At 35.0% G+C, this 19,642-nt stretch overlaps 1 protein-coding gene across 6 annotated transcripts in view; it reads left to right on the forward strand.

Moving 5' to 3' along the window:
* STRN (striatin) overlaps positions 1-19,642 on the forward strand; it is a 67,768-nt gene that overhangs the window by 23,173 nt on the left and 24,953 nt on the right. For all 6 annotated transcript variants that reach the window (XM_032683109.1, XM_032683107.1, XM_032683110.1 and 3 more), the window contains exons 4-7: positions 927-1,005; positions 2,738-2,902; positions 14,024-14,159; positions 16,030-16,165. In XM_032683109.1, the coding sequence (XP_032539000.1) occupies positions 927-1,005; positions 2,738-2,902; positions 14,024-14,159; positions 16,030-16,165 (516 nt within the window). The remainder of the gene's footprint in view (positions 1-926; positions 1,006-2,737; positions 2,903-14,023; positions 14,160-16,029; positions 16,166-19,642) is intronic.

Here is a 19,642-nt window from a genome sequence, read left to right on the forward strand (position 1 = left end):
TTATACTAGAGGTTTTTCTTGTTCTTAATTTTTGTTTACACAGGAAGATTGTTCATCCTTCAGTGTTTGGACCACAAGGTTTTCAAGTTTTGTAGTGGTTTTCATAGGCAATAAATCAAGATCTCTTATCTTGGGAAGAGTATGCATCTCCTGGAGGACAATCAAAGAACTGCACCGTTGTGTAGTTTGAAGCTATACATGCAGTCTACACATAGCTGTTTGTTGCCAACATTCAGATAGTTTTCTTACCAGAGCAGCAAAATTATTTTTTTTTGTAGATTTTTCTAGGGTAGTAACATTTGAATACAAATTTATGGTTGGGGAAAATATGGTGAAAATTTTTCAATAGCTTTTCAGTTAAAAAATAAGCAAACAATCCCTACTGTTTGCTTGGTTTTTTTTCTTCTACAAAACTAATACAAATAAGGATGAATTTAAATTGAGCAGGTCTCTTTGTTTATGTCGAACTGTCAAGGTGAGTTGAAAATTGATGTCATGCTGCCGTTGCATTTGATATCGTTAGCAGTTAAAATATTTGTATTCAGACTTAATATGAGCAGCAGTTATTTTTGAAGGCTAATGCAAAAATGGAACTTGAGATTGTCTATGTCATTATGTACCCTGAAAGAAAAGTATTAGATGGGACTTGGGGATGTGAGACCAAAGGGAAGGCATGAATGACTAGTGGAACATGCTCTCATAGAGTAGGATGTTCCTGGCAAATGTTATGTGTATGTAGTACTACAATTATGTGCTATGTGCATTTTTTTTCTCTCTTGATTATTGGTACTTTGAATTTTTTTATTTTTTTTAATTAAACCATTCCTAATCGTTTTAAGACAGATCACATTTGTCTTTACAAGTGGATGGGCATCTTTTATGAAAATAGGAAAAGGAAAAAAAATTAATAAAATAATCTTTTTCAGATGAAGGGAATGAGGCAGAGATTCAACCACAACAGAATAGTCAGCTAATATGGAAACAAGGACGACAGCTGCTAAGACAGTAAGTTTTGAAAAAAGGACTCAGATATTGAATGCGAAAGAACAAATCTGGTAATGAAATGTGATTTTATTAGATTTTATTGAAAGAAAAGTTATTGTGCGTGACGAAGTTCATTCAGCTCCTGCCAAGCTTTTCCTTGGTTTTTGAAACATTTCAATATTTCAGAACTTCAGGTGAGAAGGTTTGTCAAATCAGAATTGCCTGATCTCATTTACTTTTCTTTCAATAAGTATAATCGAACAATTTGCTTGGGAGACAGTGGGTCATGGCACTTTGCAATTAAAAAACAACACACACATGTAATTCTGCTAAGAGCAGAATTTTATTGTGTAAAATAAAAACAGCTAGCACTGGAGAGGGAAAACTTTTATTTTTGCCTGTTTGAGGTGCAGAAAAGAGTAACATCCAGGAGGCTAGACAAGACATTTTATAGTTCTCAGTTCATCTGAATGAAGCAAATGTCTATAAATCTAAATTGGTTTTTGAATTGTGATCATAATGAATAAATTAATTACCAAGATATTTGGTGTGTTGCAAAGGATTAAATGAGAGGGGTGTGAATCAGTAAGGACAGTCTGGAGCTTATATAAAAGGACCTTTTTCCAAGGAATTGTTCAGAAGTTAAATTTGTCTGTTGGATGGCTTATACATGCATGTCGGATAAATGTAAATAGAGTGGTCTTGACTTGGATCAGTGAGTCTGAAGACAAGTCATTCCTTCTCAGTGCAATTCATGAGTGACACAGTGCTGAAGAGAGTGCATATTACCAACAGACTCTGTTTTGCATAGGTGACTTTTTTGATTTTTCTATAGCCAACAATGAGTATTTCTCTCCTAATGTGGTTATGTGAATGATATTGTTAAATAATTGGAGGAGAATGTTCTTGCAGGAAGAGTGCATGTCCTTGATTTGTAACAGCTGTTACTGTAAGATAGCATTTCCCTTCTTTAGAGTTGTCTAGAATATTAACCATTTAATCAGTTCAGTGCTATTAACTCCAGATTCTGGAGGGAAGGACAGAGACCAATTTTTAATTTTTCTTTTTTTAAATCATATGTTCCTCCTCTTTCCCTCAAAGGCAATATGGCATATTGATGAAAGAACCAACTTTAGACCTAAAGAGCCAACTTTAGACCTTGAGGTTTTCATACAAGGATGCTTGCTGCCCAACCTTTATATGGAAGACAAATTAATATTTAGCAGATCCATTGCAGAATAAAGGAAAGGCAAGACAAAGATTTTATCAAGCCTAGTGCATCATAAATAACAACTCTCACTAATAGCTACAGCTATAGAGTTTGGGTTTTATTTTCTCTGTTTTCTAGGCTTCTAATAATGTTTATATAGGAACAAATCTGATACTTCTTGTATCTAGTTTCCTTGTGTCCAGGAATAAAATGACCATGTTGTACATGCAACTGTGGTGATTTTTATAAAGCAGTTGTAAATATTTTAATTGAAAGTGCTTTTCCACCCATTTTAGTAAATGAATGAATAACGTATTGTATAACCTCTGACTGTTAGGCTTCTCAGTGACTGTAGAGGCTGGTACTGCAAGAGGCAATCCCTCTGCAGCTGGTACAGGATGATTTATAAGCATGTTTCATTAGCTCAGCACCATCCTTTGCTAAGCTGAGGGGTTGAAGATGAATTTAGGGAGAAGTTTTCATTTACTGATTTTGCATAAGTAGGATGTGCATGGAAGATTAGCATGAGTTCTGTCCCTACAGGTATCTACAAGAAGTGGGCTACACGGACACGATATTGGATGTGAAGTCAAAACGAGTGCGAGCTTTATTGGGCCTCTCAAGTGATGCTTCAGAAAAAGAAAACAGAAATCAAGAGCCGATGGTAAATGGCACAGAGGGCCAGATTAAAGAAAGCACAATGATCGGGTAAGCATCAAGATGGCATTATCTTTATGTATAAAAGTGCACTTAATGCTGTTGAACAAAATTTTTGTTTACCAGGAAGATTTCAGGGTTCCCTAGTTGGAGATTAGAGCAATTGTGGCAAATTTCATTATATTAAGCAATAAGTGTGGAAGTAACTCTTGAGATTCACATCTTAAAAGCACCATAAATTATTTTTTTTAGTTGAATGGCAGCACTAAGTCAAATTAAACCTCTTGAGATACAGGTCAAAGTGTTTAGAAGTTGCCATTGTTTCAAGTTAATGGTTTATTTGTATTGCTGGAAACTTTTCTGTGTAGATTGCAGGCTTTGCCTTTCTGGTCTGTGCTGACTGTGACATGATAATCTATACAAGAGACAGGATTTTTTTTGACTGAATCTGAAAAACAAAGTCACTCATTACATTCTGAGTCTTGTAAGTTTTTGATTTTCCACTGATGAATATACATAGGTAAATGTGACTCAATGTAAGGTACTAATTTCTGTCTTTTAATATTTCTAATACTATGGAAAGTCAGTCCAAGACAGTAAAAACTTAAGCTTACTTTTGCTTTTAAGTAATGTTGAAAACTTAGGGGTTTTTTTTCCTTTTTCTTCTCTTTTCCATGCAGAGTTTAAAAAAAAAAAAAAAAAAAGTTAAACTTAACTGTAAAGGCTTCAGGAAAATAACCTATTTGTTTTTGTTTAAGATATTGTAGTTGCAAAACTAGAAAAATAATGAAAATCATGCAGAATTGTATGAACAATAGATGAGGTAGCTGCTTCCAGTAGTTTGTACTGCATCAACAAGTACAGCATTCCTCAAAGATTATCACTCTTTTTTCCTTTTCTATACTGATGTGGCAAAATTTAAGACCTTTATTTTCTAAGGTCTAACACTGTTATATGAAACATTCTGTCTTTTAAAAAGCATTTGTAAAATTTTGGTTTTATTTCTCGTGAAGGGATCACTTCCTCTTAGAGGAAGTGGGTAAACAAAACTTCTCTTCTTACACTTCAAAATTTATTTATATGTATTTACTTAGTTTTAAACAGATGTATGTATAAGTTAGCTATTTGATGGATGAAATGCTGGGACAGTGTTTTTGATATAGCAGTTTTGGATACATTTACATTCTTTTCTTATCTATTTGCTTTTGGGGTAGATATGATATTAGGTTTAACACTTTGTAGTTTACTCCATGGCTGAGGACATTCACTGGTGGAGAAAAATGAGCTCCCTTCCACTGTAGTTCTCCAAGCTTGTCTGCTGTAAGGCTGGTCAGGCTATACACTTTGTAAAGCTGTTTTCATCTTGCTGGTGATGCATAATATGGCAGACTCTATTAGAAAGCTCAGGGGAGCATTTTGATAACATGATGAGCAAGAAGGGACTCCAGGGTTTTACAGTGGAAGAATTTTCCAGGGTTCTTATTCAAGATAGTCATGTCAGTCTTCATGGGTGATTCTGAGTTTGTGGATGTCCTCACTGAGGATCTCCCTCACTGAGGGGAAAAAATCGTGATTTTATGAAAATTCCTTGATCAGTCTGAGTACAGGACTAGCTTTCAATGCTGTTATTCTTCTGGGTGTTTCAATTACACTTTCAGACCATCTCTTCCAATTTACCTTTCAGGAAGCATTCCGTGGCTTTCTTCCTGGCAGAGACTGCCTGTTATTTAACAGCTATTTTATCCTGTGCTACTAGATACTGTAAAATGTTACACCTTGCTGTTTCTGTGGCATGTGGCACTGTTCACCTCCTCCCAACTGCATCATCACTTGCCTCTCAGATTTCAAAGTGCAGCTTTATGGTAGATGAGAAATCAGAAATGTTACCTGCCTCATCTATTGACAAGAGACATTACTTAAACATATACAGAACACCTTCTTTTTGAAAAGTATTAGCATTGAATAGGTCACTAAGATTTAAGGCACACTGATCTTGCTCCTAAACCCAATTGAAATTCTTACTGAGTGTCTGAAAATTTAATTCAATGCTTTTCTACCTGGCTGGCAGAACCGGGAAAAATTTAGGTTACTCTGCTAATTGTGGCTTACAGTTGAGGAAAGTGCACCTTTTGGAGCAAACTCACTAGCACTAGGCTGCTTACTGTGAAGGCAAAAGGATTGGCAGTTCTTTAGCAGCCTCTTGTTATTCCTTGCATGTATGTAAAGCGAGAAACGGATTTGGACCACAGCAAACTTTACAGTTGGAAGGAATGCAATGAACAAGTGTTTGCAGTTTTGTAGTGGTAGAAGAAGAAAGTTACAGTGAGAAAGCAGAAGAACAAGAAACCAAACAAAACCTTAGTGCAATTCCAGGAAGTTTAAGGACATGTGTGAGTGGTTGCCAGGACCATCAGACAGTGGGACAGTTACAAACTAAAATGCAGATGGAAGACTCTGTAACTGTACAGATACAGTGAAAACCTTTGTAGGAGAAAACTTTGCTATCACCACAGAAGCCTGTGAACTGCTCAAGCCAATGCTGTTTGGCAGATTTTTTGGTTCAAAACATTTAAAGAACTTTGATACATATCTGCTAGCAATTCTGAGGCCAGTGGTCAACCTGTAGATGTTTTAGTTATATTTGAGGAGCAGAGCACTGGGCAAAAAGTAATGCATGAAAATAAATGTAGTCTAACAAGGAATGCACCTCTGTTGAAGTGAGAAAAGGCAACTCATAGTGTGTTTGATTCGTTTGATCTTGGAAGAACTGTGTAATATGGACCCAACTGAATCTGTGGATTTTAAGTCTGATTTTTAGAAAAATCTTTACATGGAATGAAGAATGTGAGAAGCGGAGAGTACAGGACTTGAGTAAAGAGAAAGCTTGTGCGGGAGAAATGCTAAAGACAAATCAATAGGAGTTCAGAAAGAATTTGGGTGAATGTGATGAAGACAATGTACAATAGAGGAGAAAAAGTACAGGGTAAAACACAAGGAATATAGTTTCAATGATGCATTTTAATAACAGGAAGATGGAAGGCACATTAGCTTTTAATTTCCTTAAAGTTTTATCCATATAGCAGTGTAAATTGCAGAAAGAACAGATTGGCTAAACTGCCTTCCATACAACTGAACACCAATGTGATAAATCCCAAAAAAATTGAAAATTGATATTCGATGCTTTTATGCATATAAACCACATAACCATATGGTTATCTCTTTGGGGAGAGAGGGAGTAATGGAAACAGGAAGCAAAGCTTCTTTTATGTTTTGACTATTGTCTTTTGGTAATCAATCAATACTTTCTTAGTGAAATGGAAGAGTGGTGTAGAACAAAATAAATTAGTACTGAAAGAAATTCCAGTAAAAGAATGGGAAAACTCCTTCTCAACACAGTTTGATTTTAGCACAATTTTTTGTGTAAGCCTATTAATTTGTGCATAGTACTTGTTGCTGCTACTCAGCCTCCTTCAGCAATACCTCTCATCGATCTCTGACTGTACTTCTGACCACAGCAGAAATCCACACTTCTCTTATTTTTAAATTTTTTTTTTAAATGCCTTTGATTGTTGTGAGGATACCCTGGCATTTTCCCTCTGTCCTCGGAGATGGGTGAAGTGTATACTTTGTGGTGTGCAGGGAGGATATTCCTCCTCTGTTCAGCTTACTACATCTTTTACAGATTTTTGAGTTGTTTGTTATACCAGAACTTGCCTATTATACAAGTTATATCTTGTTGTCTGTCCTTCATACCTATTTCAACAGCTGGGGTTTGGACACCTCAAAGTTCAGCCTTTTTATGGGAAAGGTTGGTGAGAATGTTTGGAGTAATTATTGTGAAGTTGATGCTGTTTGCTTTGGTATGTAGAAGCATAAGATGGTTACTGTAGTGCAAATACTTAATATAACAATATTTATTTGCAGCAGAGAATATGTGAATTGACTTCTACTAGGCCCCAGTTTAGAAAATTGCCGTCTGGTCCCTCATACCTCTCAGCTTAATTTTGTGTATCTTAAAGGGTTGCAGTTACATCAGAGACCTTCCCCTTTTGGTACAGTGATGAACAAACTATTGTTGTCTGAATTTCTTCATCCTTAGGTGAAGTAGCTTCAGACTTTGTGTTACTAGCTGCTACATCTGTGCCTAAACTTGTATTCTTACATTGCCTATTTATTTGCTAATGCACAGATCGTCTTGAAAACTTTAGCACTCAAGATATCATGTGGATTTTGAATGCACCCTGCAAGATTTTGAATCCATAAGTGAAATGTTAATATGATAACGTGAGCTAGATATAGTCCTGTTTTCACTTATTTCATGGAATGTAAAAGGGAATCAGTTTTCAGTTTCTTCAATCAGCTCACTTGCATTACAAAAGATAAGTACCACTTGGCATGACTGGACTCAAAAATAGATACTAAAATAATAACCTCATAATAATGGTTTAAATTCTTAACACTTGCAGTGAGAGAAATGGGTGCTTTCCCCCAACAAACTGAAGCAGAAATGAAAGCTGCCTGCAAACAGCATTTGTAGCCTTGAAAACATGACAGTTACTTAAGTGTCTTTAGTTCACTTATTACCTCATTTTTAGTAGTTTTTTCTTAATGAGTGAAACCTAAACAGTCAAATTAGTTTACCTTCTTGAAGGTGTGTATTTGATGTGAGTGGAAGCAAATATAATAAAGGAACAGAACTGGAAAGGAATGAACATATACCAAACATATGTATGTATATGCATATGTATGAATGTGTGTATATATGAAATGGTATAGGTAAATTATCTGAGTTCTTGCTACGAGTTTGATCATTAGAACTGTAAATAGCCAATAGAAATTTTTAAAGAAAAACAGTTCTGGGTGATATGTCAGTCTCTCTTTGAAACTAGTCTACTGCCCTTTTTTTCCCTTTTGAACTGTATATGGCTTCCACCGCCTCTACTTTACATGAGCAAAAAGGCATCAAACCTCAGGATTGGAAAGCAAATCCAAACACCTTTTCAAAGATTAAAATTAAACATTTTGAAAACCTTACCTTTCTGATGTACAACAAATCATTCTAACTGACACTTCAGTGAATGAACGTCTTTCTATACCAGAAGGCCTTAATAACTCTTTTGCATCTCTAAATCCTATTAACACTGACCCATGTAATGAAAATGCTGCATACTGGCTGATGAATGTTGTGTGTTGACTAGCTTATAAAATGGTTTATTTGGGAAAATATCTCTGAATTTGTCAACCCGAGGTAACATCTGCCATGAAGACTTCCAAAATGGCATGCAAGACCATAATATTGAATTACAAAAAGAAAAAAAAAAATGCAAAATCTGTTTGCTTTATTTACTTTACTGGCAGGGTTTCTTTTTCAGCTTTTTCCTGTTTCTCCCTGCCTCCATCTTGCTGTGACCTAACAGGCATTTCAAAGGTACCTGGTTTATGCCAGATAAAGTAGATAAATTGGGGTTTTTTTGTGAAGAAAATAGTATGAATGAACCATGCTTTTGAGTGGCACAGTTCTATGGCTTAAGGGTTTGAGGGATGCTTCTTGGAAATGTCACATAAGATTCATAGTACAGAAAGAATGGGGAGAAAGAGACAGAGAAGTTGTGCAGTGGTAGAGAGAAAAGAATAGAGAGGGGAGGTGAATAGGGAAATAATTTATAAAAGTTACTCTGGTACTTCAAACATTGCGTTTTATTTTTTTCTTTATAAAACTTGTTTATTTGATATATTATAGTTATCTGACTAGATCTGGCAAGAGAAGTGGCCATTCCTTTTTAAATGCTATTCCTTCGCAATTCCAAATTAGATCCAAACCATTTTGTAAGTATTGCTTACTAGTTGTAATATTTTGCACTAGTTCTTGCATTGTGTGATGTGAATTCATAAGAGGTTTCAAAGGTTGTGACAGACTGTTTAGCCTGCCCTGTGTTCTTTGTGTGTAAATTTTCATGATTTTAAGTGTTCCATAATTTTATAAATTATTATGTTGATATTTTCTGTGCTATGTTATGAAAGATTTTACACAGTGTTGAAGATCTAATGAATTGTTCTTAAAGATAGTCCTCATTGAATTTGCATGCATTTATTTAAACGAGTACAGTTCAAAAGAACTTAACTAGCCACATTGAAAAGACTATGGTAAAACATATGATAACTAAATTCTAGGGGGAATAGATAAAACTTGCAGTAGCATATTTTGATAGTAGGAGGAAACTGAACCAAAGAAAATGGCTCAAGAAAGACTGCAGTAGAATAGCTCTGAATGCTGGGTTACAACAGGTTCTTTCCTGTACAGGCCCCACAAACATTTCTCAGCCTAACCTTAACTTGTATTTATTTAACTTTACTGTGGTATTTCTTCCTGCTTCTGAATTTACCAATAAAATCCTGGTTTTATTTAAGATAACTGGTGTATGTCTTGGATAAAAGAAACAAACAAAAAAGGCTTTACTTTTTCCTTTGGGGTGTGAGTAGGACATGAGGCAGTTAATGGCCTTGTGGTTGGGCAGTTCATGGTAGAAGTTTGAGACTCTCCCTGGACATGACCACAGACTTCAGAGTTATTATCAACAAAGGAGAAGGTAATGATAGATATATTGATTGTGTTAGTTACAAAAAAAATACGTGTCTATGATGTGACTTTAGTCTAAGTTAAACTTGACTTTGCAATAGGAAACGTTCTGGATCATGTTGGAAGCAGGAAAGGTATCACTGATGTGCTGTTTTAGTTTCCACGTAACTTTACCTTATCTATAGGCTGCTACTTTTCCCTCAGTAGGAAACAGGATTTATGTTAAGATCCTGAATATTAAATGTTGAGAGCAAATACATTCACTCTCAACTATACATTTTGTAAAGCTGCTAATATTTCAGTGTCAGAACCAATTGGATTTTTACACAAAATACTTGCCTTGAGACATGTCACTGTTGGGCAGAAAATAAAGAGTTGGTTTTATGACCTGCAGAGCCCCAGAGAGAGCCAGGCTTACTGTAAATAGTACATGTGGAATATCCACAAATCATATTTTTTAGATTTCATGGGAAGATATTATTATTTTTAGTCGTAAAGGGGCCGATGGGTTAAGACAAATCTGAATATTTGAACAGCCTGTAAAATATAAGTTGGGATCAGATTTTCACAGCCATCACAGCTGCAGAAAATTCTGGCAGCTTCTCCTGAGGAGGAAAATATTCCCATGAGTTCAGGTTTATGTTGCTTTAGGGGAGGTAAGTACTTCAGTTACCATCCCATTTGTAACAAGAATTTTGTGTTTTAAACAGGGAAGCGTGTTTTGTCTTTGGAGATCAGAAGTTCCCTTTTTTAAGAATACTATTCATGAAATTGGTGCACTGTCCCATCTGTTAGTAGTAAGATGGAAAACTCAGCAGCATTAGTCTAGCTATACTTACCTTCTGGCACTACTTATTAGTATGGCTGTGACAAGCAGTTAGTCCTGTTGTACTTAATCATGTGCAGGCAGGAGTAGCAGATAATCTCTCTGTCCCAAAGAATTTCCTGTCTAAATGGATAAGGCTGTTGGAAAGGAGAATGTGATACACAGAGTTAACAGTATCAGATAGAAGATTTTATATTGGTTAAATGATTTGTGGTTGGTTGATTGGTTGGTCGATTGGTTGGTAGGAGGTGCTAAGTCAACTGGGATGAAACCTCAGGGAAAGAAGTTAAGTGTTGGGGAAAAAACCACGCAAGAGTGCTGCTGCAGAGTATGACTGAGAAAGGAGCAGTGAGAAAGAGATTCAGAGCAAGCTGCTGAGGAGCACAGGGTTGGAAGTCCTGCCACATTCTGGTTCTATGCTCTCTGCTTTGGCAGGTTCTGTAGCTGCTCCTGCTGTCTGAGGTTTCTGCCTTATTTTTCTCCAGTAGTTTTTCATTAGACTATATGGCTAGGGAAGAAGGAAAAAGCCATCCTAAGTTCTTGCACTTTGAAAATTATGTTCTCCCTTACATATGTTGTGATCCGGAACAGTCCAGAAAAAGGAATTGTCCTTTTTGAGACCTTTTTGAGGTTTTTGATCTCTATTTATTTGCAGCAGGTTCTGAACCTTGCCGTACTCTTGCCTCACTCATGCTTATAATACTACAGTTTGTGCATCAGTCCCTGCTTTTGGAGCTCCATTCTATTGTTTTCACCCTTTTTTTTTTTTTTTTTTAATACTCCAAGCTACAAAACCTAATGTTGAATTGACATTGGCAATGTTGAATTGACTTTCTTTTTCTTAAGTGGAATTTAAAGTAATTAATTTTACTACCTTATTTTTGAATATATTTTTACCACTTCTACTTTTTTGTGTTGCTTTGTGAATGACCTCGTAAGAAAAATGAACTAACCAGATGGAAAATAATGAAACAAACAAGCTTCAAATTGCCATCAAAGTACATAACATAAATTAGCTAAGGCCAGACATTTTCTCAAGTACATTTTACATTATTCTTAAGTGTTAATGCTGACAGTAATATCTAAAATGCATTATGTTTATGTGCTGCTAAAGGATTAAAAATAGCTAAATTATTAAATTACTTTGATTTGACTACTAAAGTGTATTGGGGTACAATATAGCAAATCAGCCTGTCTGTCAACTTGAAACTTTTCTTCTTCAGAACCTTTGAATAGTTTAAATATTCTGTCACTTCTGTTTTATTTTTCTGGTTCTTATGAATTCTTTCTTAGAAGTTGTGCCTTAGCAAAATAATATTCTGTGGTACTATGCTGACTTTGTATATTTTTGTACTGTGCAGTTTTGAAATACATGATAAATAAACTACTATGTTTCCCAATGCATAAGATGCCCTTTACCCCTTCTCCTCCTGTAGCTGCAGATACAGGATTATACATATATCCGGCCCACTAAAGTGTGGAATAATGGATAGGATAATTGAATTCAGACCAGTTAGAAAAGATATAACCTGTTTTGGTAGTCACTTTGAACTTAAGTGTGAGAGATCGTGATTTAAGATCAAATGAGTACAGAGCATACAAATCTTGGTATGAATTACTGCAAATACGTGGACCTACAGAAGGATGTCTGTTTCTTAATAATAAATTCTGTTAATTGAAATTTTTTATTCTATATTTGGTATTAGTTCATACAGTGCTGTTTACTGGAGCGTGTCTGATAGTTGCTATCATAGATCAGCAGCCATACTGTTTTTACATGGCAGATTTTTACGTGGCAAAATACAGAGGAAAAAACAGAAATACAGCTGTGGTTGGATGATTTGAGTCCACTAAAAGTAGACCAGAACATGCAGAATTTGCTGAAAGTCAAGAAGTTAGTCAAACAAAGCACATTACAAGTTTTGTCTTATCAAGAATTGTCTTTTGGAAACAGCAAAGCAAAAGTACCATAGGATTTCTATGAAAATATGCATTATTACTACAGATTCATGAGGTGTTATAGTCTGCCAGAGTAGTGATTGCTTAAGGAAAGAGAAAAATATTACAGTGTTTTCAGGTTTGATAGAAACAAGAGGGTCAAAATACTGCAGGAAGCAGGGCAAATTGGAAACATGTTTGAGATTGTTCTTATCTAAGCTAGGATGTGGAAAAGTGGAAGGAATATTCTCAGAAAAACCAGTGGCCATGAAAACATGCTATACATCATGGTATATTATGTTGCTGTGTATGAGAATTTCTAATGGCAAGAAATACCAATTTCTATTGGTATTTCTGGGCCATAAAGAGAAGTAAATGAAAAAAAAAGTAGAATAGCAAAATGTCTTAATGAGATGCAGATATAATGGGGCTATGAAGAAGCCACTCCTGGCAATTATTGACATGTAAGTATAGAACTGCTGGAGCAGAGAGTGCGTAAAGAAGGAAGTGTGCTGCTTATCGTGCCTTATTACACATCAAAGCTTTTGCCCTTGGATGTTTCCTGTAACAGACCTTTGAAAAGTGTTATGAAGAAACATTGGAGTAAGTGGGCGATGGAGGGATGACTGGGTGTTTACACTGCAGGGAGTTTACAAGGCCTTACTATACAGGTGTGTTAGTTGATTGAACATTTTGAAAGGGATCATAGCAGAAGCAAAATGTAGCTGAAGCAAAGCACTTGCTGGTATTAAGGAGACTGGATAAGACAATATAGAGCTACAATTCTGAAAAGAGAGTGAGAGACTTCTATTGTTTCGGTGGTTGTGAGAATCAAGATGACATGCATTTAGTGATGAACTATGAAAAACAGACTACTGATTAAAGGTAAGAAAACAATAAAGCTTGTCTTCAGTGTTGTAAAGCTATCTAAAGAATGTACAAGGTTTTACTGCAAGTAGTTGTAACAATTCAAAGTGAATAAATTTTTTTCACGACTTTATCTTTGAGGGGTTAATGGAAAAGTGCATCTTCTGCATAGAAAACACAGAACATGTTGATAATTTTAGGACTGCTTTATCTGTACTTTTGTCAGAGTTTTAATAATTGTTACAGTCCTGCTTCCTGGATTCTTCCTCTTCAGTTTGTAATATGACAACCCTTATGCTTCCTGTTCTGAGGCACTGCCTAAATTTCTGCCAGTACATTCGTAATCTTATCCAATCTTCATCCATTTCCTTATTTGTTTAACGTAAAAGTCTGTGTAAACATTACTTAGTCATCAATGATATTTTCCCATTATATTGTTTTACAGTGGCAAATTTATCATGTCTCAAAAGTTAATGAATAAATCTAGAGTTTGGTGTTTCCCAGCAAGACAAGGAACATCACCTAGCAGCAGCAAAATTTTCCTGTACCCTGATGTGCATGTGGGAACCCAACTTGGTAGCTGTAACTCATGTCCTTGTTCCTGAGGCTTTCAGTGATGGCATATCAGTATTGGTGTCGCTTTTGGGCATGTGTCAGATGAATGTTGCTTTAAAATGCTTTTTGAATAAAAAATTGAAGTGTCTATCCTGGTAATAGCAGCCGGATGAAGAATAATTGTTGGCTTTAATATGATAGTTTTATTGGTTCTAATAAGGTAGTTTATGTCTAATGTTTAGTTCTTTAACCACAAAAATTTATACCTGTTATAGACCATTTTTACTTGTAGGCTAATTCTAGTCTTGTATGTTGTTGAACATAATAATACAAAACAAATTGGTAATTGCAAAAGTGACTTTATTGTGATTTCTTTTGTCTCATGATGATGGTTATTGTTGTTGTTTAGGAAACCTGAATTGACTGACTCTGCCTCTCTGCTAGAGACCTTCAAGTTTCTTGAAAATGCAGCTGCAGAATTTAGTGATGAAGAAGATGAAGAAGATATTGAAGGAAGAGAGAAAACAATCATTGATACCGCAACAGTGAGTGGAAAAAATAATTGAAAAAGTTACGAAGAACAGAAAAAGTGAGATTATTGAGATGCCTATAAGCAAAGTATATGACTCTGTATGTACACGTGCAAATCGTTAATACATCTTTATGATGTTCTGTCCAAGCATGTGTGCATAAGAGGAACTATATATGTATTTCTGACTTTGTGCATACAAGTTAAGCTTTTTTCCATCTAAGTTTGCAGTGACATATTGAGTTTTTTAAAATTTCCTTTTTACTATTCCAGTTCTATTTTTTGTTATATATTTTTAAAGTATCAGATGTCCTCTTTTAAAAATTTTCAGCATAGTTTGAAGGTATTTTTCATAATGTTGCCTGTCAAAAATGCATTGATTCTTGAATATTTATTGAAAAATTCTTGATAATTAAAATGACTTGTAGAAATTTGTCCTTGTAGAATACAGAACTGAGAAATACATTTCTCTTTAAATAGCTTATGGAAGGAACAAAAAAGTATAACCAGAAGAACTCTAATGTGATTAATAAACTTTTTTTGTTTCTTTGTTCAGTGAAATGCCTGAACGTACCAACTCTGTGATCTATACTTTGCTATGTTTTATTCATATGATGACATAAAATAGATCCATACAATCAGTACTCAATTTTATCCTTTTCTTTTAAAAATTAGTGTTTATTCAGTGAGTTGTGTTTCCTAAGTATTGAAGCAGATAAGAGTTATGATGGATGTGATTATTTCTGTGGTCAGTTTTAAGAATTAAAACACTTAAAACCCCATCAGTTTTACAGCATTTTTCAAGAGGATCTTTGTAAACTTGTTCCTGTCATCCGTGAACTGTGAACTAATGTCGGAGGCTCTTCTGTAAAATCTTCTGTAATACAGTATGTTCACTAAGCCTGCTGAAGAAATGAAGCTTGAAGTTTAGAATTGCTTCAGCTTTTGAAGTTTTTTCACTGTATTTAGAGGAAACAGTCAGTCATGTTCATGAACTATGAGATGTTGACCTATGTACTGAAGTCTTTTCAGACTGACCCTTAGCAAGGTTCCAAGTCAAAATATTTTAATATTGTAAATTTTCTCCTTCTGTAGAAGTAGAATTTATGCTGTGGTTTTCAGGTATCACGGCATCAGCTTACCTGTTAGTCAAATAACTGTAAAGCATCTAGTCCATTTTGATTATGGAGGGAAAAGTAAATTTATTGCAGAAAGCATTCAGTGAGATCTTTCATTAAAACGTGTATTTTTTTTCTTTTACCAGAATTTGCTTTTGAGTTTGGAAGGAAAATGCAGTTTAAAAATGAAAACAACACGTTTAAATAATGATAATATCTGAGAAAGTATTCAGGGTGGAATGATTTGCTAAATCTATGCAAATTAGCTTTTGACAATTGTGGGGTTTGGGGTTTCATTTTTTTTCCTAGACCTGTATTTTGGTCCACGTGTAGAGTGATTTCAGAAGTGAAGGTCAGAAAGGCTGTTTTCAGAGAAGTAGAGTAAGTTTGGTTTTGCTGAAGTCTTTTCTACAGCATTCTTGGTTTTTTGTTTGAGGGTTTTGTGTGTTTTAAAATCAGTTTTAAGAGAAAGTTTGTACTTTCCAGTAGTAAAAAAAGATAGTAATGGTCTAGGTCAGTGTAAATTCATTATCAATGATTGGTTATTGATGATCACAGGAAAGAAAGAACTACAGACAAATTCCATTTTAACTTAGAAATTGGAACCAAGTCTGCATACTATTCCAGATTTGCTTATTAATGTGTACTTTTCTACTTCCTCTTCAACTTTCTGTTTGGATTTTGCATAGAAGACAAGACTACTGCTCGGTATAAAGATGTGTGTGTAACTTAATTCAGCCTTTTTTCCTGTCCTTTCTGACCTTTCAGATTGTAAGGAAAAGAGTGCTGTCTGAGAGCAGTGAAGACAGAGATACAGAAGAAGCTTTGAAAGAGTTTGACTTTTTGGTTACCTCAGATGATGGTGATGGGGAATCGAGAAGTTCAGGAGATGGAACAGACTGGGGTAAGGAAATTGAATGCATCGTACCAGGAAAAAAAGAAAATGTGTGAAGAATGTATTGTGATTGATCAGTTGAGAACTCTGGCAGGATCATAGCACCTTTTGAGTATTTCTATACTAAATAATTGGCAGATCGAAGCTCTCTTGAAAAAATATTCTCATTTTTCTGTACACTGCTTTAATCTAAGGATTCTTCGTGGTTTATGCTTCTGGTAATTTTTCCTTTTGAATATTAAGGCAGGTAGAATTTAAATTTTATGAGTATTGTTTCAATGTGTTTTTCCAATTATTCATGCTAATGAAGGGCTCTCGTAAAGCTGTATTTTACAGTTATGATATGAAAGTTATTTTGTGTTCTTTGCTTTCTCCAGAGAATAATGTGAGTCATAAAGGCTGAATTCCTTGTACTCTTATTGTGAGTTAGCAATTTGGGCAATATAAACACTTCAGTTGCTCAAACTTTCCTTAAAAATTTAGCAGAATAATTTATCTTTAAGCCCACTACTCATAAAGAGGCATTTCACAAACTGTTCTCTGTCCTTTGATGTTTATGTCCTGCAACCCAGAATGCCAGCATCCACTTTATCTTGACATAATTATTTGCCTAAACCCATTGTGTAGGGAAGGGAAGAAAGAAGAAAACTGGTTAAATATGTTGACGGGGAGTTGTTTCCTACTTAAGCTGCTCTGGAAAGTCTTAAGGATAAGTGAATACAGAGGGAGCTATTGACAATGAATGGGAAATAACTGAGCTTTATAATGGAACTACAACTGTGACAGACCAATAAGCCATGGTAGCTGTAGCTCTCACATGAGCCATCAGCTCTGAGATGCTGTATTTTACTGAAGCTGTGTCAAACTCCTGGTTGGACTTCAAATTATTATGTGATGTAGTCTTTCTGCTTAAGAGGATGTGTTGTAATATCATTAGATATAGCAGTCAGTATTCTATTCACAAAAAAATTTAGGAATATTACTCTTTTTTATGATAAAGGTTTTTCTGATACTTATCTTTAATATTAAAATTTTATCCATTTATGCTTGGTAAGTGTAGCTATTACTTGTGTCACAGAAAAGTCAGTATGCCAACAGGAGCTTTGTGTTCTCAAATTCACACTTCTGGTTTATTTTTACTTTCATTGATGAAAGCTGAGTACAAATAAGCAGAATTCTAACATTTAAAATAAATTGTCATGAAAAGTAGTAGTCTAGAAATGAATTAGAGGTTTTCATGTTTTTCAGTTACTTGTTTCACAACCTGTGTCTTTTATGGTAACTGTATATAAGACTAAGCTTCTTCAAAGAACTGCCATTATGAATCACTGATGTTACTTGAAGTGTAACTGATGTAGTGTAGTGACCTCCGAAGCAAACAGACAAAATTCTTTCTTTGGATCCCAAGTATCAGTTCTAGTAATCTGTTGAATCCATTCAGCTTGAAAGGTCCTCAGATGTGTTCAGGTAATTTTTAAACTATAAAGCACTTGAACAGGAGTAGTTCAGGATACACTTCTGAAATTGAACAGAATCTTTAGGACATGTGGGAAGCATCTTGGGACAGTCTGTAGAAAATTAATATATTAGGTATTTTACTGGCAACAACACAGTCTAATAAAAAGCTGTTTAAACTTTTTTTTTTTCTTTTTTTTTTTTTTTTTTTGGCTGGAGGAGAGATAAAAAAAGTCTTGTCCAGCCAGGGAAGAAAAGCATAATTAAACTTGAAACCTAATCTCAGAAAGAATATATACTTGTTTTTCTGAAGCCTGTTCTTCTCATATCTTGAATTCTTCATGCAGTTTTTGATCATTAGTGGTAATTGGGGCATATGTATTAAGAGGACATGACTTAGCCCATAGACTATTTTAGAGTCTCTCTTCAGCTTAGTAATACCTATTTTCATAGCTTCTGCAAAGGACTTATGCTGCTAAAATTTGCATCTTGAATTAGTCTGTCACTCATGAATACAGAATCATGACTGGAGGGTTCAAAGGAAGGAGGGGTCATCTCAAAAAGTATTTTGTTCTTCTGTGATATAAGTCTAAGCAGAGTCTGTTTTCTCAATTGCTTGTACATTAGGTAGTTATAGGCTGCTAAGATGCTTTTTTTTGCTATTATTGAACACTCACAGTAGTCTCAGCCCCTCCTTGTAACTAATTTGCTCCAGCTGCCTTAACCGTCTTAGTGGCTCCCTTAGACTTGCTACACTACACCAATAGTGGGTACTCAGCATTATACCGAAAAGGTTTCTGAGTATTACAGATATTACACTGGATGCAGTACTCACAGGTGTGATCTCCCAAGTGCTGGATAGAGGGGAACAGTCACTTCCCTCACTGGTTACGTTCTTGTTAATAGAGCCCAGGATGCAGTTGATTGCTTTTCCTGCAAGAGTGTGCTGCTGAATCCTGTTGAATTCGATGTTTATGGAGGATTCCTAGGTCTCTTTCAGCAAGCATCATTTCTGACAAGTCAGTCCCTGTAATAACCCATGTCTGGTTTTTGTCTTCTGTCCAATCATAGGGACTTGTTCAGATTGTGATTGATAGTGTTGTGCTTCCTCTACAGACATGTAATTTCTGCAGCTTAGTCTGAGGGTAATTTTATTATTGCTCATATTTTAAAAAGGTCTAGAATAGCTTACTGATCTGCAAAGCAAAGTTGGTCTGAAAGGAATTAATTTTTAAATAAAAAGATTGAGATTTTAATGAGAAAATAAAGCAAAAAGTTAACAAATTTCAAAAAATTTTGTACCTGTAGTGGTTATGAAAATAAATATATATATGGAAAAACTGTATTACCTCCCCTTCTCCTGCAAATTATTTTTCTAAGCTGCCTCAGTAGTCTCTCCATATATGGGAAAAATGACTTGGAGATTTGAACTCACGTAACATGTTTTGTTCAAAATCTCCAAATACCGTACAATTGGAAGGATATTTCTTCTCTGTATTATGTCACAGTGAAAGCAATTTGGGAAAAATATTTAGAAAAAAAACAAACCAAAGAAAACAAAAAAGGGGATTTTTTTTTTGTTAGGCATGCTGAAATATTTTGGGGTTTTTTTTCCAAAGATTAATAATTCAGACTTTCACCTTTTTGCGAAATTTCGTGGCTTTAGCACTTTAAGATTTTGTTTAAACCATGGTGACATGTATACTATGTTCCAAAATTATTTAAATGTGCTACTGCTTTGTGTAAATGACAACATAGCACAAAGACAATAAAATGAGAAATTAAAATGCAGTGATGCAACATCTGAGTTGTAAAGTTATGTCGACAAGTAACATAGCTGTTTCTTCTAGATATAGTAATTCTTTCCCTGGAGGAAAGAAAAAAACCTGAAAAATATGTCCTGATTTATTATAAAGTAAATGTTGCTTACGTTTATGAACAGCTATGTGCTTGGTTATAAGAATTAGACGTGAAATTTCATCTCAATTTTTTCTTAAGAAAATTCTGAGCAAATAGAAGTGGAATGTGAGT

Source organism: Chiroxiphia lanceolata, chromosome 3, assembly GCF_009829145.1.
Source record: "Chiroxiphia lanceolata isolate bChiLan1 chromosome 3, bChiLan1.pri, whole genome shotgun sequence".
In the NCBI taxonomy this organism is placed as follows: domain Eukaryota; kingdom Metazoa; phylum Chordata; class Aves; order Passeriformes; family Pipridae; genus Chiroxiphia; species Chiroxiphia lanceolata.